We start from the raw sequence: 26,183 nt of genomic DNA, 5'->3' as shown, positions 1-26,183 counted from the left end.
AAAGCTTTGCAGCTCCTCAACTGAGCAAATCCTCAGCGAGCTATTTGTTCTTATTTTTTCCAAAGGGATTTACATGCTAGCGTTAGGTAAGAAATAAATTGGTGAATGGTGGTGTTTTTATTTGTTATATATATATATATATATATATATATATATATATATATATATATATATATATATATATATATATATACTGTTTACACCGTGTATTGCATGTTTATTTTATTGTAATATTGTAATTTACTTTTTAAATGTAAAGGTCCCAGGGGGCACTGTATGCATTGTATGCTACAAGTGCCAACATGATCAGTCAGCCATGTGTATGATGGCACTTGTAGTTCTACAAGTGTCAGCATGATCTGGAGGATGGGTATAAATGCACTTGTAGTTCTACAAGGGCCAATATACTCAAACATTTTAGGCATAAGAGGGTTTGCTGGGTCCAGTTGTGCACCAGCAAATAATACTGATGACAATTTTTTTTACCCCCCCCATCCACTACCCCAGGAGGATGGGAAGAGCCCTAGTGCTTTAAATGTAGGTTTGTGCTCTTCTACAGGAAGGTTCTCTGTTATAGTGTCATCTGCCCAGCCTGTCATAGTCTAGTGATGGTAGCTGCTTTTCATGGGAACCCCATGCTGTTGGGAGTAAACCATTTCTTAAAAAAATGGATTTATGATTTCCCTATAACACTGCAAATATGTTTGCAGTAACCTTCAGTTAGCTGCAACAGATGCACCTTCTGATCGTATTCAGGGGAAAACACCCTTACTGTACTTGGGCTGCATTTCCATGCCCCTTCTCTCCCTCGTTCCACTTCCCAGACATAGGGAGATGCAAGCTTAATGCGAGCAACTCTGCATTAGTGCATATGTCTGCATTCTCTTTATAAGCATACACAGTTGCACAAATTAAGCTAAGCAAACTAATGTAAGTTCAACTCAACATCAGGCCCATAATGCTCAATTCATAATAATTAACGATGTGCCAACAACTAGATTCTAGCCTGAAGCAAATACAAATACCTTCATTTACATGCTTAGGTGCAGTGAAAAAGAATGCACTTCTTAATAAAGGAAATATTTTAATATACAGATCTATATGCTCTATTATTTGGTATGCTTTGGCATTATGCCTTTCTAGATAAGTTTGTTTTCCATCATTTGCAGTACCATGCCTGAAATACACTAAAATATTTTTATAAAATGCCGCTGCTAATTTCTAAATTAAACTTTACAGTCTTTTATCAAATCTAATTTCAGTCACATTTGACTAAACACATTTCTTCTAGTAAAGCACTCTAGAACATTACACAAGCAACCCAAGTTGTACATTTCTAGTTCTAGAACTATATTAGTAGTTTTTGATGCTTTGTGCCATATTCGAACATGTACAACATTTCTACTCATCTATACACCATCATGCAAACAATGGAAAACACTGAATGGAAAACATCTTTCCCATTCAGTGCTTCCCATTTAAACATTTAACTCACCAACGGATTCACAATACAATGCCTGTTCTAGATCAACTAGCATGGTCATGATGACTTCCTCATCCAGGTGGGCAGTTCCTTCACGCAAACAATTGTCCTCTTCTTCTTCCGACCAACTTTTGCGCATATCACACAAGTTATTGCAGCATTGATCATCCATGAGCTGAGAGCATCCTGTCACTGAAAAACTTAACACATTTTGGCTTCCTGTAAAGTGATATGGTGATCTTCTCTGAGATGAGAAATTACAGTTGGCTTCCACGTTTTCAGTCTCCCAAGATGTTGCAGGAAGAAGACTGTGCACAGACTGAGAGACCGTCCTTGAGAGGCAGGTAGTAGCCTGAACTTTCTCTTCCATTTGAAGGAAGTGAAGTTGTGAGCTGGAGGTCTCTCTATGATGCCAGCTTGCTTGATAAGAGAAGAGCATTTCATTTTTTTCCTTGCTTCCACTGGCAAATGACAGATTTGACATAGACTTTTGTTTCCGGAGACAAGAATCTCTTCGGACATCTTTCTTCTTGACAAGTGGCAATTCAGTTGGACGTTGCATCTTTTAATAAATCTTTGACATTGCTGAAATTCCCACTTTCATGATCAGGAAAAAATGTAAGCTCCACCTTGCAGACGTGTGCTATATTGTGCAGTATGAAACACACAAGCCATCACTGTGTCATAACTGCAGAGGTAATTCTAAGGCTGTTACAAATCCTTTGGAAGTACATGTAAAGCATGCAGCTTCAATACACGAGTCCAGCCCAGGAGTAAAACCCATTTGTCTCTCTCCATTACACTGCTAGAGGCATCCAAAGGAATAACCTTCATCTTAATAGAAAATTAAAAAAAATAAAAAGGCTCAGTCACCTTGTGCTTTTTCTTTCCTCTCCAGACGACTCCTCCAAACATCGATTCCCTACACTTTATCTGAGACAGTGCTGCAAGTACAGTGTGCTCACGTCAGAGCTCAATTCAAGTGAAGCACAGCTCTGCACAAGTCGCCTGCTAACATTTTAGTATTCAACCTGCATCCCGAGATCTGACTCTTCCCATGCACTGCAGTATGTGCTGCTAGCTGCCATGGCAGCGGACAGCCTCCTCTTTACACTAAGCTGCTGTCCAAAGCACTATGCGACAGGTCATCTAATTGCAGGTTACAAAGTTCAAAGATTCTATTACTTTATGTCTGTGCATAAAACCTCCTAAATAGATAGATAAATAGGTTTAAATTGATAGCTATATATCAAGAGAAGAGGTTTTTTAAGAGAATCTTACCAATATATCTTATGTCTATAGCATTTCTTAATCTTCTGAAGTTATTGTTTGTGTAGAACAAAAATGAATTAACTAGATAATATTTTCTTACATTAACATAAACTAACATATTGCTGAATTTATAGTTATAAATAAACAATGCTTTATCATAACAATGTAGGCTTTTGAAAATAATATTAATGTTTGAATATTTTCTATTATGTTATTTTCAGCATGGGAAAAATTCGGTTTTCTTCCCAGTAATACAGTTCATAAAAATGGTTTCATAATCAAGTTAGCATTTCTGTTCCCTATAGCATCTGCAGAGACCAAAAATAAATGTGGTGCTGTGGAGCGGGAAAGGTTCACAGTAGTGTCACAGCCTCAGGCAGCGTAATCAGGTCACAAGTTCCTAGCATAGCTACAGAACATTGTAATGTATCTTGCAAAAGAAAAGTGTTCTGTGGCATATGCAAGTAAATATACTGTAATCATTACAAAGAAAACTACTCAAAAGAGGTGTTCCACCATCACAAGACCTTAGTTTATTGGTTTTTATATGCCCTATAGCTTCTGCTAAATACATTGCTTTAGTTTTCAGGCTTCCTTGTGAGCATCAGCAGACATCATCAGGGAGAGTTGTTTCCCTTTACCACCCTGTGCTAGGGCCATCATCAGGGGAGCACAGGCGGTACAGCTGTAAGGGGACCGGACAGAATAGGGGGCCTGGATAGACCCCTTAGTCTGTCTGTGCCCCCTTGTCTCACCAACGCGACTCTGTATCTCTTCGTGATGCAGCGGCTCCCATTCAATTATAGGCACGGTGCGGTAACATCACTGTATGGTGCATTCCCCATCTATCAGTGTCGGGGCGCTGCCACATCGCGTCTAGAACAAGGTAAATTAATTGGATGCATGCACTGCGCAGAGGGAGGGGAAGGCCTGCACTGCGCAGAGGGAGGGGGCATGTATTGAAGAATCACAGGGAGGGGGATGTGTATTGGAGAAGGCACAGGGTTGGGGATGTGTGCATCTCGCAGCTCTCCACTGGGGTGTTATCATGGGTTATGAAGATCAGTAGAACTGGAGTGTTGAAGACGCTGTTCAACTATTATGGGGGAGTTTTATTGTACACGTGGGAGTCTGAGGACATGTGGGACTATTTTGGAGCATGTGGGAGGTCTAGGTGGCATATTGTGGTATTCTGAAGCTTGTGAGGAGCATGCAGATGCATTTTTGTATGAGTGATGAGCAGGACTCCTTTAGATGAGTAGGAGTCATTTTCTGGGTATTTTTTCATTTTTAAAATTAGGGGCTGATGTGCGGCCCTTTTTAAGGTTCAATGTATTTATTATTTACTACCTGTGTTGTGTTTTCTTATTGCTCAGATTTCCATATTTCATGTACAATGAATTTTCCAAACAGCCCCCAACATTCCAGGATCCAGACAAGAAACCAGCAGCAGGTTGTGAAATCTGCAATAACAGGTAGTAGAACAGTCCACCAATAGACTTGTTCCTAACCTATCTTGCACTCTCGGTTTTGCTCTTTTTCTCTCCCTCGCTGTCCTCTATTTCTCACCTTCCACAATGTTCTGTCCATGCACCTCTACCTGCTCTGTTTGTACCTTCCATCTTACCAACATGCTCCCTGCCATCTTCACTCCTCCTTATCCTCTCTCCACAGACTATAAAGACTGTGAAAATCAGCTTGTGTCACAAAGAGCAAAGCCTATCCATTAATTTAACACAAGTGAAAACCTTATTTTCTTTCACTTTAAATTGCCCCCACATGAGGGTCACTCCCATTCCCCTGGCGCACTTCAATACTGGGGGAGGATGTCTTTTCATAAACTTGCTCCAGGATTCATGGCTCCACTCTACACTTCTGTGCTCACCAGACAGAGGTCAAGGAGGAGGAAAGGGAGGGGAGGAGGTGGGGAGCTTGCTAGATTCATTTGTACTGGACCCCACAGTCTCTGATGGCAGCCCTGTCGTGTGTTATGACACTGCTCTGCTGAGCTCTCTGTATTGGATGCAATAATTGTGTCCAGTGAGCAGCTTTGTAAAGTATTTCATGGCAACAAAAATAATTGCAACATACAAGCATGGCTGAATATCATAGAAGGAAGCAAGTACGATAAATAAAATATTTAGTAAAAGTTGTAGTAGGGTATGTACATACAAATAAAGGGAAGTATTCTAAAGATAGTAAATCAATCATAGAATAATCTGTAATCAGTAAAATTTAGCGCAAGGTTAACCGTTGTTATGGATTATCATTACTATATGTAAAGTTTTCCTAATACTGTCTGTCAAACACTGTACACCTAAGCCCCGCGCAGTGCTATACTTCAAAATATTCACTCCTAGTTTTCAGACAACTGGGCTATATTTCAAATAATGCTTTCCTGCCATCTGTTTCTCTTTTGCTGGCAGTTCAAGAAAGCACATGTTCCTGATCCAGATTTGAAAGTCTGATTAGTAGTTTGGCACAATATTAAATAATAAAATCTTGGAAATCTGCATGGTATTTGAGTCAAGTAAAAGTCAGAAAAAACTGTAAGTGACTTAGATCACCTTTACAATAGAAAAATACGGAACACTATTTTATACAGTTGAAAAGAAATATAAACATAATCTCTCTAAACATTCAAGTGTTAATCTAGACAGCACCAGATGCATTTTTTTTTTTTTAAAATCCCTCTGGCCAGGGCCTGATCAACCACTAGGCTGACCAGGCTGCAGCCTGGGGCGCTGGGTCCGGGGGGGCGCTGCCCTGTGGGTATTTTTTTAAAAAAAAAAAAAAAAAAAATGTAAAAAAATTTTTTTTTTTTTCTTCATTCATTTTTTTTTTCGGGGTGGGGGAGGGGGGGTCGCCGCAGGGGGGTGGAGGGCTCGACAATCAAAAGCAATGGTGGTCAGTGGTTAGCAACACACAGCCAATCGCCAGGCTGCCTGTTGCTGTGCAGCAGACAGGAAGCAGGACGTCTTCACTTCCTATCTGCTGATCTGAGGAGAGGAGCGACACTGGCACAACTACAGGTAATTGAAGGGGGGAACTGCCCTGCATATCTATAGGGAGGGGGGGAACTGCCCTGCATATCTATAGGGAGGGGGGGGGCTGCCCTGCATATCTATAGGGAGGGGGGGGACTGCCCTGCATATCTATAGGGAGGGGGGGGAACTGCCCTGCATATCTATAGGGAGGGGGGGGAACTGCCCTGCATATCTATAGGGAGGGGGGGGAACTGCCCTGCATATCTATAGGGGGGGGGGGGGAACTGCCCTGCATATCTATAGAGAGGGGGGGAACTACCCTGCATATCTATAGAGGGGGGGGAACTACCCTGCATATCTATAGGGAGGGGGGGGGGACTACCCTGCATATCTATAGGGAGGGAGAGGGGGGACTGTCATGCATATGTATAGGGAGGGAGAGGGGGACTGTCATACAAATCTATAGGGGGGGAGGGGGGGGGCTCCATGAAAATCTATAGGGAGGGAGAGAGGTTGATATGTATGAAGGAGGGCAGAGGAGGGGGCTGATATATGTGACTGGGGGAGTTTTGATGTGACGGGGGGGGGGGGATAGCTAGCTAGCAGAGTGGAGGTAAGGAAAATAGCTGCAAGGGGGATGGATGCAGGATGGGAGGTAAAGACAATGGCTGCAGCAGGGGTTAAGGAAAATGGCTGTGGGAGGGGGTTGTGGTTAAGGAAAATGGCTGCAGGGGGTATTTAAAAAATATAGCAGCTTTGGGGGGCAGAATCTCCTGATTGTGTGGTGGTCACATGGGTGGTCTCAGCAATCACTAGAATACTAAATATTAGTGAGATGGGGCTGGTAGAGGTTTGTATTTGATTGACAACAAATATTCAGATATTGCTTATATATGCCTGTCCAATGGGGTACTTTTAGCTGGCCATAATGGAGTGTTTTGTTTTAACTAAAGGGCCTAATCATTCAGGGTTTGCATTATAATACATTTTTGCATTTTCAAAACAGGACGCCAACTTTCCAGAAGCCAGCGAGAGGATAACAAAGTTGCAAGAGAGAAGAGCAAGAACAGGTAAGAGACAATGGCACAATCTGTCTAAATTTGAATGCTGGAGAATACACCTGAACATTCATATTCAGGAGTGTTCCTATACACCTATATATTCGGAGGAGGGAGGGGGGGGGGGGCGCTGCGGCCGTATTAGCCTAGGGCGGCCAGAACCCTTAATCAGGCCCTGCCTCTGGCACCCAGTTTTCCTTCATCCTTTCAGTGTCAGTTGGGAAAAACTGCAACTGCACAGGTGGCTAGCTATGATTACAAGTCACAAGTCATTTTTATTTGACAAAATAAAAAAGTCAGACCAATCTTTCAGTAGAAGTATCAATTTATAGCACAGATGACAGATGAGTGGAATTAAAGGAGAGGTCTGGTGTATTGGCTAAGGAAGTTTGCATGAATGCATAGATTTTCTTGGAGGTGGACTGTTAGTGAAAGGGGTTCAGTGTGTCAGTCTACTGATCCCCAATGACATTGGTTTAGGTCATCATTGGTTCTCCAGCTACAATGGAACAACAAGTACCATTCTGCTGGAATGCAACAGCTGGAGCGGTTCTAATGACCTAAGATTATGCTAAGACAATAAATACACTACACTAAAATTAGACACCAAATAGAGATGAGCAAATATGTAGTGACATTTCATGGGAAGCAAGTAATTTAGCAGAAGTGCAACGTTCTGGTGATTCTACTGTATCTTTGAATCTTTCCCCTTTGACTCTCCATTCTATGGAATGCCGTTTGTAAACTTGCGTTTGAAGGAATTAATAGATCTGGGACAAAAATGGTCTATTCTCCTGTGTGATGTGGTTGGGATAAAAGTAAAAATACTTAAGGACAAATTTTCGCAGAGCAAAATAAGAGAAATATTGCGACCAAATACAGAAGTACAGTCTTTCTCTGCACAGTCCATAAAAGCCCTCAGCTTCAGGGGAAAAACATTTTTTAAAATAATATTTTGAATAGACCTGGTTCTATACAGTACCAGGTGGAGCTAAGAAGAACTATGCTAAGGGCAAGGGGTTAAAAATTATTTATAAGTCCTTGGCCCCACTACACCAGGGGACAAATGTATTCAGGAGTGGATCCGTCAAATCGCCAATATGCGGGGATTGTGACGGTCATATTTAAAACAGCAATTTTTTTATTTTTTTTTTAAATCCAGTATATTTATTGAAATTTTTTAAGATATAAACATACTAAACAACAAAAAGAAAAGAAAAACAATCGCATACATATCGGAATTAAATGACGGAATTTACAAGATTACATTAAAGCATAATAATAATAAATGTGCTATATTCATTCAGGATCATACATCGTAAATGCTTATACATAAGTATGTTACACATGCAGGGTTTATTACATGGACTCAGATACTTATTATAAGAACTGCGGTAGCCATACATTTAAGTAGATAGAGTATCTGTACTAGATGACATAGGATAGAATGGAGACTCTAACCATCTGTACCATATATTCTCAAATTGCTTCAGAGCCTGTCTGCTAGTATAAACAAATCTCTCGTGCCTTATGGTGGTATTGACCAGTGCCTTCCAATTTTTAACCGTGGGACTCGTCGGGGCCAACCACAGCCTCGCTATACAGACCTTAGCCAACATCAATAACTGTGAAATGTACATTTTTGTCAGTTTATTAACTTTTCCCTTCAATCGGAGCCCAAAGAGACAAGTGGCCGGTGAACTAAGAGACACTTCAATTCCAGTAACCTGAATACATCTCCTGATCCTTCGCCAGAAGATTTGTATACATGAACACTCCCATAGAAGGTGCCAAAAGTTAGCATTGATCGAATTGCATTTCGGACAGTTAGGGGTAGCATCCGGGCGAAATTTTGCCAATCTAATAGGGGTAAAGTAGGCCCTGTGTAAGATAAACACCTGTATTTGTTGAAATTTTAATGATGAAGTATAACCTTTAGTACTGTCTGTAACCATTTCCCACTCCTTGTCTGATAAAGGGCCAATATCTATTTCCCACTGATTCCTCAAACCATCCAAATCATCTGCAGTGGATTCATAGAGAAGACATGAATACATTCAAGAGATCAGACTTCTATAACCCAAGGCCTGTAATTGTTTCCTCAGTGGATCCACCCCAAACACCAAAGTCTCCCCTTTAAATTGTGTGCTTAGGGCGTGTCGTAACTGAAGGTAAGAATAAAACATTGTTCTGGGTACAGAGAATTCCCCAACCAACTGTTCGAAGGATTTAAGTACATTTGTATCATAAAGCTGACCTACCGACACCACACCCAACCGAGACCACTCCCTGGCCCTCTTCACTGTATTCAACTTCTCAAATTTCTTTGCCCCCCAGATAGGAGTATATGGATCAATGTCAGTTTGTTTCATTATTTTAATACAGATTGTCCAAATCTTAACTGCCTGAATCAGGAGCGGAGGAGCCCGCATACCAAGCCGCCCCGCCAGCAGTGACTGTAAGGGAGTGTGATTAGAATTAAATTGGTGTACCAACACCCAATGTAGCTCATGGTAATCGGGGTCCGAAACCCATGCCTTAAGGTGGACCAATTGAGAGGCAAAATAATATAATTTCAAGTTAGGAAGTGCAAATCCACCAGAAGATCTGGATCTATACAGCGAGCTGAGCTTGACCTTAGCCCTTCCCCCTCCCCAAACCAATGAAATCAAATAGCTATCAATGCATCGGAAAATGGAGGGTTGAATATATACAGGTGACTGCTGGAGTATATATAAAAACTTTGGCTGCACCATCATCTTAATTAAATTTATCCTACCGGAGACAGAAAGTGGGAGCTTCTTCCATACATGAGTTTTTTCTTTAATGTATTTGATCTGGGGCCGCAAATTAAGTTCTACATATTCAGCGGGGGTATTAGAGATCCATATTCCCAAGTATTTGAATTTCGATGCCCATTTTAACTGTAAGCCTTCTGGCATTGTCACGGGACACTCCCATCCCAGAGGGAACACGCTAGATTTATCCCAATTAATTTTTAGGCCGGAAAAAAAACCAAATCCATCAACCACCTGCAGCAAATGTTTTAGGGAAGTGTCGTGATCTGAAAGGAACAACAGCATATCATCTGCATATAATGCCACCTTATCCTCTCTGTGCTCTGATCTAAGTCCCACAATTTCTCTATCATGCCGGATCTTACAGGCCAGCGGCTCTATTGCTAATGCAAACAGGGCGGGAGACAACGGGCATCCCTGTCTAGTACCCCGCTCTAATTGAAATTGTTGAGAAAGATGCCCATTGACACAGACCCGCGCCACTGGATGTGAATACAAAAGTTTAACCCATTTTATAAATTCCGGGCCCACTCCAAATCGGGACAATACCTCCCACAGGTATGGCCACTCCACCGAGTCAAACGCTTTGGCTGCATCCAAGGACACCACAACTTCGCTCTCAGAAGAGGGTGACCGCACCTGCAGGAGAGTATACAGCCTTCTAAGATTGATAGACGTGGACTTGCCCGGCATAAATCCCGTCTGATCTGGATGAATTAATTCCAGCACCACTCTACTTAACCTCAAAGCCAGTAATTTTGCTAGAATCTTAACATCATTTGACAAAAGTGAAATCGGGCGGTAGGACTCAGGGTATAACAAATCTTTCCCTGACTTAGGCAGCACCACCACTATTGCCTCTGCCATTGAAGGGGAAAGAGCGCCAATCTCACCCAGCTCGCTGAATGTATCCAACAACCTAGACACAAAAAAGGGCCGGTGTTTTTTATAGAATTCAATTGGGATTCCATCTACTCCAGGGGCTTTACCATTAGGGAATGACATAATAGCTATATCAATCTCTTCAAGAGTAAAGGGTGAGTCCAAAAACTCCCTACTATCATCGGAGAGGACAGGAAGGGAGACACCATTCAAATACTGCTGTAACGTATCCATGTCATATCTGACCTGTGACTTTGTATGTATTTGTGTAATATTTATGAAATACCTCAACAATGTCAGGCATCAGATACTTCTTAACCCCACTGTCATCACAGATAACCGGTACTGCTGCATCTGCCATCTCCGCCCTTGTCAGATAAGCCAGGAAGCTACCATTTCTATCGTCCTCTGCATATCGTACATGCTTAGAAAACAGAAATTTACGTTTGGATTTCTCAAATACATACTCTACCCACTCTCTCTGGGCCAACTGCCATGTTCCCCTTGCAACCTCAGTTTTGTCCGCAATGTATTGTGCTTCTAAGGATTTACACTTTTTCTCTAATATCTGTTCTTTTTGTCTGGACGACTTTTTAATTTCAGCTATGCCAGCAATTAATGTCCCCCTTAGGAAAGCCTTAAAAGCGTCCCAAACTATAGGTGGCCTTGCTGTTACCAGATTATCTACAAAGAAGCCTTCCCACTGTGTCACCAAGGTCGCTCCTGCACCCATCAAGGAGAGCCAGAAGGGATTTAATTTCCAAAAGGACTGGCCTCTATCAATTGCAAAATCAATAGATAGGCAGAGGGGCGAGTGGTCAGAAATTCTCCTAGCCCTATATTCCACGCTCCTTACCAGCGGTACCAGAGAGTGTGACAGCAGAGCCAGATCAATTCTTGAAAATGCATTATGTGATGTAGAAAAGCAGGAGAATTGGACATCTTCTGAGTGCCTCAAATGCCATACATCTACTAACCCCATTTCCTCAACCAGAGCAGAAAAAGCGGACTTAGAGTTGCCAACTACAGCATTTTTCTCTCGCCATCTGTCCACCTCTCCATTTATCACATTATTAAAATCCCCTATACAAATGGCTGGAACATCTGGGAACAATGCCATGAATTCTCCACATTTCCTTAACACCTCACCATTATATGGTGGGGGTATATATACAGCTAACAGAATCACCGGAACCCAATTAATGACAGCCTTCATCAGTACAAACCTTCCCCCTGCATCCACTTGAATTTTTTCCAAGGAGAAGCAGAGACGTTTATGTACCAATATAGAGACCCCTCGAGAATTAGTCGTGTACGTAGAGTGGTATGCCCTACCTACCCATGCTTTTTTAAGGGCGAGTATTCTATCACCGTGTAGGTGAGTCTCCAATAGACAAACAATATCAGGATCATTTTTTCTAATTTGTCTTAGTACAAGAGAACGTTTCACAGCATTATTTAGGCCCCGCACATTCCAGGAGAGAATTTTCAGCTCCTTATCAGATGTACCAGAATACATATAATAGTAGTCCCTCTTATCTCACTACCCCGCATCCCACACCCCTGCAGAGCATACATTGACATACTTATAAGCACATATAATCCTTGTCTATATATTTGCGATAACATTAAAAACTACCCACAACTTAAATAACTTTAATACTAAACCCATACCCCCACCCTGTATACTCCACCCAACTTAAGTATACCTTAAACCCTAACTAAAATTACCTTAAGATATTCAGCAGGCCAGCACACTACCAAAAAAGGTCACCCGCCAACCCGCAAAATACCAGAAGATAGAGGAAGGAAAAGGAAGGAAGGAAAAGGGGCGAATTGAGACAAGAGAGGAAAAGAACGGCCTTAAAGCCATGGGCTCTCCAGCCCATTACATATTTTTTATTTTTTTTTACAGTGGACCTTTCAATATTAGTTTGAAAATCACAGACCCCACCTGAGCGAAGTACATTTTTTTTTTTTTGTACCACAGAAGAGAAATTACATTATGTATAGCAAATACCATGCATAATATCAATGACAAATCAGCAATGTCCAAAGGACTATCAGGAGAGACATAAAAAAGTACTCATCCAGCATCAGCGTCCAGCAGCAGCTAGGCGGTCCAACCAAATTGCAGCCTCTCGGGGGGTATCAAAAAAGGATGTACGGCCCTCCGAAACCACTCTCACCCGGGCAGGGAAAATCATGGCATATGGGATCTGTAAATCTCTCAATCTTCTCTTCACCGGAATGAATTGAGCCCTGTTCTTTTGTACATCCAGAGCGAAATCAGGATACATTGCTACTCGCTGACCATTGTATTCCACTGAACTTTTCTGCCTAGCAAAGCGTAGAATGGTATCTCGGTCACGATAGTGCAACAATTTGACTATGAAGGTGCGTGGGGGGGGGCTCCAGGAGGGGGTGCTTGAGTTGGAATACGGTGGGCCCGCTCCACTGCGAATTGGGCTGTAAATGAATCTGTACCAAACAGTTGGATTAACCACTTTTCCAAGAAGGATTCTGGGGAGACACCTTCTGCCTTCTCGGGCAATCCAACCAACCGAATGTTGCTGCGACGCAAACGCCCCTCCATATCCGTAAGCTTTTGTTTAAACAGAGAGGCTTGTGACTCCAGACTCTCCAACCGGCCCGCAACTGGTGCAGAAGTGTCCTTCAATGTAGACACACGTGTCTCCACTTCACCCACTCTCTCCCTGATTTTTTGTACGTCTTGCCGGAGAAGAGAGAGGTCCACCTGCACCTCTCCTATTTTATCCGTAACACGCTTTTCAGATGCCCCAATGGCCTGCAGGACCTGCTGTAATGTAACTTCAGGGTCCGCCAGTGGAGCCGACAAAGGGGGGGTAACGGGATGTGATGCATCTCCTGAACCAGAGGCTGTAGTGGAGGAGCGAGCAAAGCGGTCCAATTTTCCCGCTGCGGTGGACTGGTTATGTTTGCCCATAATTTCACAGGAAAGATGGGATGATATTTATCCTATAAGCTTATGTGCAACCCTGTAACCTGTATAGCTTTAATTACATATAGGTGTACAGCTCAGATTGTATTGCTAGCAGTGCATTGCAGCCAGTTATCTTCACAGAGAAAGGTATATCTCCTCCAACAACACTGATAATGATAATCAAATAAGTCCAGAGCCCAATTCAGTTACTCCTCACTTGTACAAGGATATAAATGTACCTGTATCAGATGGATATCACAGGCTGTGTTCACCTAGGCCAATATGTGGTATTACAGAGGCGCTATGTCCCAGCAGTCATCAACTGCCACAAACTGCCACAGACTGCCTGTAGTATTCCTCTACCCAGATGCTCAACTCTTTCTCTCCCAGTCTCGGGTAAAATGGCAAGAGCACTATCAAAACAGGTACACTATGTACAGCAACTATTCGGATGCACAGTTTTGGGTCCAAAAGTTTCTTTATTCCACTATAACGGAGATCAACAGGATATCTGGGATGGAGAGCTCGTAACTGTGCTTGCTATTCCATGCTCGTCCAGGCCACGCCCCCTAAAACAGCAATTTTATTAAAGGCCATACTCGTCGCGTTTTGCCTTTAATAAAATTGCCTTTTTTTTTTTAAATATGGGCATCACAATTGCCGAATATTAGCGATTTGACAGATCCGCTCCTTAATACATTTAACCCCTGATGTGGCCAAAAGGCCCTCAAAAGCATGGGGGGAAGTTTTATTACCATGGCCTAAGATAACAATATTGTCCACATTATACCTGTCAAGCTCCCTAAAGAGTTGCATGTTATCTCTGTGAATATTCACAGTTCCCATACACACATTAGATTAACTAAAGACTTAGTGCTTTCTACATAAACCTACAGTCATAATTCTAAGAGAAAGTTGGTTGAATCCCAAAGCGGGCGATATATTTATAAAAATTAATGGATAATCTACACATGGGAAAGACAGGTAAAACAGAGGTGGGAATCTTATTTTATGTTCAGCATTACATTTCTGCATTTAAATAAACCCTAAATACATTTCTACATCTAAACCTATCATTATTGCAGGCATTTGTCGCCCCCAGAAACATCTCTGTAGTCTACATGTAGCTTTTCTTCCTGAATGCTAAGAGTGAACTTGTAGTTCTCAGGGACTTCAATCTCAATTAACATGACCCTAGAAACAGCACATTGTGTACCCAAATCAAATCACTTTGGGTAACAAGTTTCCCAAGCAACTAGGACCTATCTCAATCCCTTCAATCATCCACTTCTAGACTGGGTCCTATCATACTGTCCTAATTGAATCGATAGTTCTGGTATTTTGCCTGACCTTATTAGCGACCATGCAACAGTGTATTGTGAACATAAAAGCAAACAACTGCACCAGAACAGACATCGGCAACCTGTGGCACTCAAGGACATTTTGAGTGGCAGCTGAGTGTGCCATGATTTAAGAGGTGCCACTCAGACGCCCCCACCCACCCGAAGAGAGAGTGGTGAGTGCACTGTTGGAGAGTCAGGTAAATAGAATGGTTATATGAGGTACACTGGTGAAGTGTGAAAAAATCTTGTAGACAGGGGACATGTGAGAAAAGAATATAGTAAGCAGGAGGGATGTGAGAGAAAAGCTTGTGGGCACTGTGGCATATGAGAGAAAAGCTTGTGGGCACTGTGGCATATGAGAGAAAAGCTTGTGGGCACTGTGGCATATGAGAGAAAAGCTTGTGGGCACTGTGGCATATGAGAGAAAAGCTTGTGGGTAGGGGATGGCATATATGATAAAATCTGGTAGGCAGGGGGTGACATGTATGAATAGCTGGTGAGCCAGGGGTGACATGTGAAAGAAAAGCTGGTGGGCAGGGGCATAAGCATGCGAGAGGAAAAAAATGGACAGCAGGGAATGTGTGAGAATAGCTGGTGGGCAAATGGGCATGTGTAAGTAAACTGGTGTGCAGAAACATGTGAGAGAAAAATAGTGGATAAGGGGGCATTTTGAGGAAAGCTGGTGGGCAGGGGCATAGGCATGTGAAAGAAAATCAGTGGGCTGGTGAGCAGGGACATTGAGAGAAAAATAGTGGATGTGGGGGCATGTGTGAGAAAAGCTGGTGGGCAAATGAGCATGTGAAGGAAAACATTGGTAGGCTCATGTTTGATATTGATCTAACCTGTTTAGTGATCAGTGCGTGATGTCAGTTTAACCTGTGTATATTGATCAGTATATATAGGGAAAGTAAACAGAGTGTATGTTGCTGACCTATCATGACCAGTTATTTTTACTTTGTTCCAAAATCTAACATTCGGAAACCCACCTCTTGAAATCTTACATTTGCCCCTTGGAGCCCAGACAGCTTTCTGTATCATGGATCAGTGTCTGAACTCCAGCCTTGACAGCCAACCAGGATTAGGTAAGGATTATTATTTTTAGACAAGGCTGTGAAGGGCTGAGAAGTGGATACTTGGGGGGGGGGGGGGGGAAACTGAAAGCTTTGTCTAGGTCACGGAAAAACCTTGCACAGGGCCTGCCTGTGTCCTGTTCTCTCCTGCTCCACCTCCTTCGTCACAGAGCGCAATAACATCCCACGTGGTGTGGTGCTGTTCCGCATACTGGGGTTTCTCACTGACTTTCAGCCAGTGAAAAACAGTTAATCCTCCTTACAGTTGATTAAATTTACAAAATTTTGAAGCATGTTTTCGTCTCCAAACTATAAATTATCAACTAACTCTGATCCAAACTAGCTTCAAAAATAGAAAGGACAGGGAAGCTACTAAAATTTTTAGTACTCATCAATTGTTATTGTAAAAGTTTGCATATGTTGTAATAGTGGCAACGCTCTGGAAATTATTTTGGCTTATAATGTTCAGTGTCGGGCACTGGAAGAGAAAAAAATGTTACCTACCCCTGCACTAAAATATTCAGAAGTATCAGCTTCTGATTTAGAAGTTTTGTACAGTCCGTGTTCCCACAGTAAATGTATGTGACAACCATGCTCCAAAACTTAGAGTCATATGAGTGTGTGGTGCTCACCTTCCTCAGGTTCCTTCAGATCTTATTTAGAAATACCTTGTGGAAGAGATCTAAAACTAAGTGGTGCTGTTCACAATCTTATGAACTACAGGTACAAGCGGTATACAAATAAACTGCTTCGAACATTGTCATAGAAAATCTGTAAATTCTACTAATATCATAAAGAATTATGTGATGTTGTCAAACAACACTTCTAACAACACTGCCAATGGATTCAATGAACACTTTGTGAAACGTGCTAATTCTTTACTAACCAGGCATATCCGTTACCTTAGTTCAGGTACACTGATTGAGTGCACCTATACTCCCTCCAAATATACTCATAAATTTACATACAATCCAGCATGTAAAGAGAACATTGACCCTGAGCACCAGTCAATCACACTAAACAACTAAGCTAGCTCAAACAACGCATTGTGAAGCTAGCTCAACGACTTCTACAAAACTACGCATTTCCCCAGTCCACTTCAATCTGTTTACATCAAAACCATTCCACTTTTACTACCATACTAAATAAAATGCATTGCAGTTGAGTGTGGTATGGAGCATAGACAGTTGACTGGTATTTTGCAAATGCTTTTGACACAACTATGCAAGTATAAGTGCCCAGGTATAGGAACTCATTCTCTAAAATTGTTTCACTCCTATTTATTAGGTAGATCCCAATGTGTGTCAATCTTTGGCTCCAAATCTAAAACATCTCAATGTTAACTGTACGGTCCCTCATGACTCTGCTCTGGGGTCATTATTGTTTCCATCAATAACTTATTGACAGTTTGAAATCTGCTTACATTTATATGCACGCAGATGATACCATCAGGTATGCAGTCTGATTTCTCTCATGTTGAAAAACGGATAATTAAAAACACTAACCAAACAGTATCCAAGTTAATTGGTACAGAGGTTAAACTTTAAACAATTCAATCACCAGAGCTACATATTCGAGGAAACTCCATCTCTAATCTGACAACAGCATCCAAATATAAATATTTGGTTATATGCCTTGATTTACACCTATCAATTAATCTGCATATATATCACTCAGCCACAGCATTAAAACCACTGACCAGTGAAGTGAACAATATTGATTATCTTGTTACAATGGCACAAGTGAACAGTTAGTTATTGATGTTGATGAGTTGGAAGCAGGAAAAATGGGCACGCATAAGGATCTGAGTGACTTTGACAAGGTCCAAATAGTGATGGCCAGATGACTGGGTCAGAGCATCTCGAAAATGGCAGGACTTGTGGGATGATTACAGTATGCAGTGGTTAATACTTTCCATAAGTGGTCCAAAGAAAGACAACCGGTGAAACGACGACACGGTCATGGGCGCCCAAGGCTCATTGAGGAGTGTGGGCAGTGAAGGCTACCCCCGTCAGGTCCAATCCCACAGAAGAGTTACTGTAGTATACATTGCTGAAAGTTAATGCTGGCTAAAAGTTCATTCTGGATATTACAAACAAGGTGTCAGAACACACAGTGCATTGCAGCCTGCTGAGTATGGGGCTGCGTAGCCACAGACCGGTTAGAGTCCCCATGCTGACCCACTGTCCACCTCCGCAAGTGCCTACAATGGGCACATGAGCGCCACAACTGGACAATGGAGCAATGCAATAAGGTGGCCTGGACTGATGAATCATGTTTTCTTTTACATCATGTGGACGGCTGGGTGCGTGTGCACAATTTACCTAGAGAAGAGATGGCAACAGGATACACTATGGGAACAAGGAAGCCGGTGGAGGCAGTGTGATACTCTGGGCAATGTTCTGCTGGGAAACCATAGGTACTGGCATTCATGTGAATATTACTTTGGCACGTACTACCCACCTAAACATTGTTGCAAACCAAGTACACTCCTTTCATGGCAATGGTATTCCCTGATGGCAGTGGAATATTTCAGAAGGATAATGCACCCTGCAAAAACTGTTCAGGAATAGTTTGAGGAATATGACAGAGAGTTTGAGGTCTTGACTTGATCTCAATCCGATTGAGCATCTGTGGAATGTGCTGTAAAAACAAGTCAGAGCCATGGAGCCCCACCAGTCAACTTACAGGATTTAAAGGATCTGCTGCTAACGTTTTGGTGCCAGAAACCACAGGACACCTTCATAGGTCGTGTGGAGTCCATGGTTCGACGAGTCAGAGCCATTTTGGCGGTATGAGGGATAGAGGTGGGTTAGGCAGGTGGATTTAATGTTGTGGCCGATTGTGTATACTATTAGAATAGAGGAGCACTACGCTCAGTCTCATCAATAACAGCCCAATTCCCCAGTGGTTTAGGAGGAAGAGGGGCAGGATGGCAGGGTGCCACAAACCTCAAGTAGTGACCAGAGGCTGCTCCTACTGTTTACCACCAATATAGGAGAGTCTAAGCCACCCAATAAGTTCCTGCATGGACATGCAAAGAGTATATCAAACCTGCCTGCATATGTGCATAAGAGTGTATACTGCCGATACATATACAAGTGTGCATTGCCTGCTGCTTTACTGTACTATAGAACTGTATTGCCTAATTGCTGCTATACTATAATCACAACTGTGAGTACCTGCATAACTCTGTTGTTACCAATCTTCAATAAATAGCAACCTGTATAAGTTCAAAACCATTTATGGCTTCGCATTCACCTAACATCAAATATGGGTATGCTCTATTGAAACAAATGTAGCCTCTCATGGCTAGAAAGTGTATTGCACAACAGGTACTGATGCCAATTATAGATCATGGTGATATAATTTTGGTTTGCAATGTAATTACAGTATCCACCATTGCAACATGCAATGATATCTAGGGGCATTCCCCCAATGTACTTACATGTAGATAGATATAAGAGCAATCTTTCTTTTGAGGTTTTAGAGGCAATTTAAGTGTATATAAAGTATATATTTTAAACAATTACGTATTATAACCTTCCTATTCCATTGATAACCATTTGTTTAAAAATTTAAAATATATGGGACCATTTAAAATGTTCATCTTGTCTGTTAGGACTAATATTCCCTGAGCTGAACACTTACCAGATATCTCCTCCAGGCACTGTTTGGCTGTCTTACTGTACAATGACTCACTTTTAGTCGGGCTTGTGCAGGAATCAGAAGTTTGTAAGGCAGTGGTCTCATTTTCTGAGTGTGTTCTGCAATGGAGAAGAGTATTTTAGCTCTATCTATAAGGTCATGTTTATATAACATGAGAAAATCTCTCTCTACACTCTTTAATGTGTTACATTTGAAAATGTAGCTACACAGTTCACTCAGTATCTCCATTTACTGGTGGCCACATAACAATAAACGAGAGCACTTATTTGAAACAATGTTTTTATAAATAATGCAGAAGGGAAGTGGTGTTGTCAGAAGAGACAGCACTCTGGAGATTACAGTGTTATCTCACAAAAGCACCAAGCCACTTGAAAATTATTACTTGAATTAATGTCTCTTATGATGTTTATAATCAGCTCATGCAGACAACTATTTACCATCAAAGGGTGTTGCCACTGAGAGGAAGCTCACAGGATTAAGCCATTTAACTTGCTGTTTTAATATAAAAATATCATTTTCAGGGAAAGCAGTCACTGCTCAGCAGATTATAACATCTTTGCTTTAGAGATGGCCAAATACTTTTGATGGATTTACTCAAGGTTTAAACTATAACCAACTGCCATTCTGCCTTATCTGGATCATAGTGAATAAATATAAATGACTAAATGTGCTATTACAGGGGGAAGGGGAACATTTTGAAATATACATATTACAGCACATTAGTCATCAGTCATTCAAGAGCCAGTTCTACAGGGAGTCCTGGTGGCAGGTGCAGACTTAATTGTTTAGTTGGCTGATGGACATACACATAACAGCATATCAGCTAAATTAATTCTGCATATCCAGATTAGAGGATAGAAGTGTTATCAAGGAAGAAAATTTGGGTTCTAGAAATTTTACAGTGATAAAAAGGCCTATGGGATTTCTCGCTCTTCTTCCACACGGAACATCACTTATGATTTTTTGTTCCACTTGGAAATTAAACCACACCACATAGCAGAATTAAAACCATTGTCATTGCAGGTCTATTTATATTTATAAACAATACATTTTGTGAAATGCAAAATTTACGGAGTTAGAAACTGAAAAGTGGTGTGCATTGGCTATTTCAATCAAATAAAAGTGACACGCCTAAGTTAGATTATATTATTATATTACAATTCTCATACGGGGCTGAGCAAAATTTATTGTTAAATAGTTAACATATTCAAATTAATTATTTTTTTCTCACTGGTCACTTTATCTCGTGTACATCTCCATTCATTAGTTGCAAACCATAAAAGTATGTTGAAACATTAAATTACTGATTGGTTCAGCAATATGTCAGTTGCCTAATAGTCTATTATCTAATATATAAATGTCTAGTGGCGTGTGTTAGTGTGTGTGTGTGTGTGTGTGTGTGTGTGTGTGTGTGTGTGTGTGTGTGTGTGTGTGTGTGTAAAAAATAAAACCAAGCTGCAGCGCCACCTGCTGGGCGGAGTTATACACTGACCTACTAAATTCTTAGTGTGTGTGGGGAAAAAATTCAGAAAGGGCTGAAATTTGGTATACTAAGATGTTTTTAATTTGTTAATTTAATTTGTTAATTGTTAAAAGTGTTTATAAAGATTTTAAAAAAATATATATATATTTCTTGAAGGAGAAGTGACAGTTGGGAGTGGTTGGTGGTTGCCGGGGGTGACAGTTGGGAGTGGTTGGTGGTTGCCGGGGGTGACAGTGGGGAGTGGTTGGTGGTTGAGGCCTGGGCTATGGCGCAAATGCATGACAAGAACCTTTTTAACACCTTAAGTAGCTTGATTTGACTAGAATGCATGAGTATCATGCACGGGTTAACTTGTCTCAATATATGTTACTAATAAGGAGCAAAGCACACCACAAAGCAGAATTAACACCATTGTCACTGCAGCTATATTTATTATTTCCGTAAAATGCTGAATTTACAGAGAATGGAACAGTCAGTACACACCACAAATGCTGTACACATGTGAAGCCAGCTAAGATATGTGGTATTCATTAGTATGATCACAATGTTCAAACAGAGAGCCGTAATGTGTTTTGGAAACGTTTCCCTCGGAAACAAATTTTTGTCACAAAGTAAACATTCCACCAGTGAGAAACATGGTGCTCAACATGCCAACTAATAACATTATATCTTAGGCATACTGGTGGATAAAGTCCTACTACAGAAGAGCACCATTAGACCTGTCTATGCCAATTAACTTTTTGTATTTACAATTTTACAAAAGTATCCCAATCATACCTTCTCCTAATGTCATATTTATCATGAGAAAAAATACACATATAGCAATAATGGGGCACTTTGAAACAAACCAATTCAGTAATTAATGGTTAAACAACGCTAATGTTGCACTATAGTTAATACAACATAAATGTAAAACTAGCACTATAAGCCACAATGTTTAATGCACCCTATTTTCCATTTTGGGGAGTTGCGCTGTCAATACAATTTTCAAGTTCCGCTTTTGCTGTTCAACACAATCTTTGTCAATTCCGCATTTTTAAGAATTGACAGCATATGAATAGACCTAGAATGACAATGGTGTCTGCTTATACAGCTGTATGATATAGTGTAATTTACAAGTGGAAGAAAACAATAGGGGGAATATTATGTGGGAAAGATAAGAGATAAGACTGCCCATAGGATGGAACAGGGTGACGCATTATGTTAAAGGGCCTGTGACAGGGCCCCGCAGCTATTAACTGTATTATATTGGGGCAGGAAGAATTCAAACATGCTGCCAACATTCAGTAATCTTCCTCCCGAAGGCCCAAAGCATAACCACCATGTTGTCATGGTGCCGGTCAGGTGATGTGCGGGCTGTGCGGCTGCCAGCGTACAATGCAGCATTGTAATTTCTCAAATGAAAAGATCACTGCACCACCACTCCACTGTACAGCTTTGCTACTTAATATAGGTCCCTATAAATGTGTACTTTTTACAGCACAATAAAAGTTTACAGTACCAACTACAATCTACAGCTGATCTTCTCACCGGCAGTAACGGGGAATACCCAGTTCGAAGCAGCTTACCACCTGTCTGATAGAAAACCACAGCAGTAAAACAGGTTTAGTTGTTTACTATAAAAGTTCTCTCACTGCCTGCAGAAATTTTAAAGTGACTGAAGGGAAATACCCAGGGGCACATATGTCACCTACAATCAGAGTGCCAAGGGAACTCTGAATCTTTGAAATTAACTGCAATAACGCTTGGTTCCAATTCTGGATGCAGCTCATAGATTCATATAGTACTTAGCATTGAATCTTTGCTGTCAATAAACTGCCAATAATTCTTATAGGTGGCCCTGTACTTAAGGACTAATTCCACCAGAGCCGAGTGCAAAACTTCAAGCTCATATGCGTAATAATGAAAATATTTGAATAGTTTTTGAAAGTTTTTTTTTAGGCTTACACAATTGTGTGCAATTAATCTACTAGGGCAAATTATATTTGCATCCAAATGAGTTCTATTGGACTGGATAAACATGAACATTTTCAGCTCTATAACTGGTCCCAGAAGAATTGAGCAGCAATTTTGAGTGTGTGCAACCACTTGCACACAGTCACATGACTGAAAATTGCTAGTGACGAGGTCATAATTCATGAAAATCTGTAAATTCCTATTTGTGCTGTTTAGGTTTTTTCAATAGTAGCCTTATATTAATGTACACATGAAAAACAGCAGTGATATTTACCTGTATATGAATGGTGCCACAGTTGCAGTATTAGGGTGTGTGTACTGCTGCTGAGGAAGTTGAACTGCCCCATTCCCTGTGAACTGGACACCAGCACCAGATGAGCCTGTTGTAGCCGGATGAGTAGTGGAAGAACCGGAGACCTTTCCATCAATGGGAGTAGCTACTTTTTCACTGGCTGTGATTTTTTGTGTTGCCACAGTTTGACTGCCTTTAGTAGTCCTACTTTTTTCAGGCTCTTTTGCATGTGCAGCACCTGGGGGTGTGGTCTGTTTTGTTGCTGGCGTTTTTGACCCCGGTTTAGGGATTCCACTTGACAAAGGAATCAAACTCTCCTTTTTAACTGCAGCAGATTTGTTTCCTTTGGGGATCAAGCTTGCTATTTTGGAGCTCTTTTTGGATCCTTCTGATATCGGTTCTTTTTCTTCCTTAGAAGATTTTTCTACATTTGACTTCATTTTGTCCCTACTTTTCTCTTCCTTATCCTTTGGCTGAGGCAAACCCTTTTTATTGCTGAGATTTTTGCTTCCAGCCTTTGGAGGAGTCAATTTGGGTGACATTTTAGGGCTGTTCAAAGTGGAGCTAACTTCACTTTCTCCACATTCTGATAAGGCATCATCCTCAATAATCACTTCATTTGACGGCGAAGATCTCAAACTAACCCTAGTGTTGACTAGCTTAAATTTTTCAAGCATTGATTTTTGTCCAGAAGAAGTGCTTTTGATTCCTTCTGACAATGGGGGCTTCAGTCTGTCAGAGGAAGCTGTGGGAGAAGTTGCAGGACTAGGTTGCTTGACAGACAGCATGGTAGAAGTGGCACTATGTTTAACATTCATGGATTTACTGCGCCAAGGCTTAGTGGCACTTGGAGAGGGTATGGCAGAGACCACTTGCTGACCAGAGCTAGTAGAATATTGCACATTTCCATTCATGCCTGCAGACTGTTGAGGGCCTTTTGGTGATTCTGTGGTAATAAAAACAACATGAGAGGGGGCAATGGACAACTCACCGGAAGATGTTTCATGTAAATGTAAAAATGGCAACAAATGCAGTTTTATAAAAAGTTGCATTATAAATATAGGAATTGATAATTTGCAGTCTCTGACTAGTCCAACGCACTCCTTTTCAGAATTAAGTGTGACATTCTTTAAAACTTAATAACATCCTTAGTACACGCTAAAAATTTGTCTTACCATGCTTAGAATTTTAAAATCAGGAATAATATGGATATTCGAGTGTTAGAAATATCCTCTTCCTACAGATTGAACAGAGGCTTTCAACACATCTCTATATATACTGGCTGGGCCTGATTCATCATGGCACCCCAGCATTCATAATTATGCACACCGATCTAGGGTTTCGTATACCCGAATTTATCAAGCCACGGATCGAGAGATGCAGGGCTGTTTTTCTCTGCTACAGAGGACTCTGCAGGTACGTATGTACCGGTCAGTGCCTGCAGAGCTGGCAGAACGGGCAGCATTAGATCCGCCTGAGACGCAAGCTTTAACACAGTGTTAAAAAAAAATCCATGGGGTGCCTGCCCACCCCCCCCCCCCACCCTCATGATATTAACCCTAGTGTTGCCAGCCCACTGCTGATTGCTGCGAAATCGGGGGGGATTTCACGAAAACACTTGGAAAACCAGCCGGGGTTGATGACACTATAGCAGGGGGCACACAGCAGGGGGTCATTCTTGTGTTTGGATTATTGTGGGGTCTTCAGGAAAGAAGATTATTTTCAAGTACATTTGGATTATTTTTATGGGTTTAATTTTTTGGGATCCAAGACCTGTGGAATATTATGGATTCTTTTATGGTTGGTTTCAACCAATCTGGATTAAAAGCTTACAAGACAGGATCAATTACAGATGAAGACTTCAGATGGTAAGTATATGGGGATTATTTTTAATAAGTATATGTGGTTTTAACGAGGTGTCTCACTTATTTTAGCGATTTTATAATTTTTATTAAACTAATGTTGTAACGAGATGTGTGATTATTTTTTAATTTTATTTTGTGGGACTACATGGCTCAGTGGGCCCTGGGTGTCAGGGCATGCTGGCACTTGTGGTTCACTAAGTGCCAGCAGGCCCTGGCTGTCATGGGTATGCTGGTGCTTGTAGTTCTACAAGCATGAGCTTACCCACACTGTTAATGGAAGACTGGGCTGGTTGGAACTTTTAGTTCCGTAAAGTAAAATTGTGTTTACACTTACATTAACCCTTTTATTACCAAACACTCAGAGCCCAGCGATGTAGGAAGAGCCCTAGTGCTTTCAGCACGGCACTGGGTCTCCCTAGAGTGGGGACTTGCACATTTTTTTTGTGGACCCCACTCTCTAGGAAATTCAGCCCTGTGCCGAACAGCCTGGGGTTGGTTTTTCATTATGGCAGGGGGACCCACTGCTGTGTGTCTCACTGCTATAGTGCCAGACCCCCCCCCCCCCCCCAATCATTTATCATTCAGAGATATCAAATATTTTTTACATGTATGAGCTTTTTTTTATAGAATATATTATTAAAGATATGCTACATCACCGCACCATGAGGTGGCCACTAGTTTATGGCTACGATATACTTGATAAGCATTGGTTAATAGTATAATTTGTAGTAGTTTCAATCACCCACTGTCAACATTAATCAGATAAGCTGACAGGTTTTTTTGTATTTAAGTAAGCATATATTCTACTGAGAGCATCTATTAACATAGAGCAGTATACTATGTTGCTCTTTCCCTCTTTATACTATACTTAGTTGTGGTAGGATTGGACAGTTGGTTGTGGTAGGATTCTATAAGGAACTGCATGTAATGCAAACAACTCATATGGTCAAGCAAAAATATATATATTGATTTGCATGTATTTGAGTGGTCTTTAGAATGACATTCTGTAACATTACAATATATCAAATACGTCAAAGGAAAGTGTGACATATAAATAATA

The 26,183-nt window shown here is 41.2% G+C and overlaps 1 protein-coding gene across 4 annotated transcripts in view; it reads right to left on the bottom strand.

The window, feature by feature from the left end:
* Positions 1–26,183, bottom strand: part of NAV3 (neuron navigator 3) — a 539,311-nt gene that overhangs the window by 118,412 nt on the left and 394,716 nt on the right. For all 4 annotated transcript variants that reach the window (XM_075209582.1, XM_075209579.1, XM_075209580.1 and 1 more), the window contains 2 exons: positions 23,241–24,204; positions 19,510–19,625 (listed from right to left, as the gene is read on the bottom strand). In XM_075209582.1, coding sequence (XP_075065683.1) covers positions 19,510–19,625; positions 23,241–24,204 — 1,080 coding nt within the window. The remainder of the gene's footprint in view (positions 1–19,509; positions 19,626–23,240; positions 24,205–26,183) is intronic.

The sequence above is a fragment of the Mixophyes fleayi genome, chromosome 4 (assembly GCF_038048845.1).
Source record: "Mixophyes fleayi isolate aMixFle1 chromosome 4, aMixFle1.hap1, whole genome shotgun sequence".
Lineage (NCBI taxonomy): Eukaryota > Metazoa > Chordata > Amphibia > Anura > Limnodynastidae > Mixophyes > Mixophyes fleayi.
The sequence above is the reverse complement of the archived record's forward strand: the minus strand, read 5'-3'. Positions and strand labels throughout refer to the sequence as shown.